The sequence below is a fragment of the Charadrius vociferus genome, unplaced genomic scaffold (assembly GCF_000708025.1).
Source record: "Charadrius vociferus isolate BGI_N301 unplaced genomic scaffold, ASM70802v2 scaffold3476, whole genome shotgun sequence".
Lineage (NCBI taxonomy): Eukaryota > Metazoa > Chordata > Aves > Charadriiformes > Charadriidae > Charadrius > Charadrius vociferus.
The window spans coordinates 4,419-5,574 of record NW_009648853.1 but is presented as its reverse complement, the minus strand read 5'-3'; the positions used below and the strand labels follow the sequence as shown (position 1 = coordinate 5,574).

Genomic DNA, 1,156 nt, shown 5'->3' with positions numbered 1-1,156 from the left:
CGGGCGCAAGCTGCCAGCCAGCCGAGGCAGCAGGGATGCTTCCCAGATGCTCCACGCCGAGCAGCGGTGATGCTCCCGGCCCCACTCACGTCTTTACCCAGGGAAGCACCGGGATGGCCACACCGCAGGGGCGTCCCCCACTCCGGACAGCCGGGGCTCAGCCGGTGCCACCCATCTCCCTCCCCCCCCCAGGTGCTGTTCCTACGTGGGCCGCCGAGGAGGGGGACCGCAGGCCATCTCCATCGGCAAAAACTGCGACAAATTCGGCATCGTGGTGCACGAGCTGGGTCACGTCATCGGGTTTTGGCACGAGCACACGCGCCCTGACCGGGATGACCACGTCTCCATCATCCGGGAGAACATCCAGCCAGGTAGGGAGAAGCCTCCTTCTTCCTCTTCCTCCTCTTCCTCCCTGCCGTGGGGTGCTGCCGTAGCCCCCCCTGACGGCGTCCCCATCCCGCCTGCCTCCGCAGGGCAGGAGTACAACTTCTTGAAGATGGAGCCGGAGGAGGTGGAGTCGCTGGGCGAGACGTACGATTTCGACAGCATCATGCACTACGCCAGGAACACCTTCTCCAGGTACGGGGCCGGGGTGACTCGCCCCACGCGTCCCCGTGTCCCCGTCCTCCCCGCAGTGCCGGGGACGGGGACACGGGGTCCCCAGCCCTGAAGGACAGTGGCACCGGGTTAATGCACTTGGTGCACTGCTGCCCGCTCCATCGGAGCCGTGCCACAGCACGCCGGGGCAGGATGAAGCCCCACAGCATCGCTGGGCAGAGCAGTGATGTCCTGTGCTGTCCCCGCGGTCACCTCTGTCGGGGACACATCCCCGCTGACTCACCGACCCGCAGGCTTTAATTAGCCAGGCTGTTTTTAGCATCCTTCCCCTGGCAGCGGGGAGCAGCCGCAGCCCCCGTGCTTTCCAGCTCAGCCTCTCCCTGCTCTCGCCCCAGGGGCATCTTCCTCGACACCATCCTGCCCAAGTACGACGTGAACGGGGTCCGACCCGCCATCGGCCAGCGGACGCGTCTGAGCAAAGGGGACATCGCCCAGGCCCGCAAGCTCTACCGCTGCCCGGGTGAGTGCCACCGGGACGGCTCTGCCGGACCCTGGGCCGGGGCAGTGTGTCGCTGCCGGGGGGCTGGAGAGGCCAACC

The 1,156-nt window shown here is 67.4% G+C and overlaps 1 protein-coding gene across 1 annotated transcript in view; it reads left to right on the top strand.

Moving 5' to 3' along the window:
- The window catches only part of LOC104288142 (bone morphogenetic protein 1-like), a gene marked incomplete at both ends in the record, with an annotated part of 8,380 nt that overhangs the window by 2,810 nt on the left and 4,414 nt on the right, over positions 1-1,156 (top strand). The window contains 3 exons of the mRNA XM_009886901.1: positions 193-371; positions 474-579; positions 954-1,078. Of these exons, the coding sequence (XP_009885203.1) occupies positions 193-371; positions 474-579; positions 954-1,078 (410 nt within the window). The remainder of the gene's footprint in view (positions 1-192; positions 372-473; positions 580-953; positions 1,079-1,156) is intronic.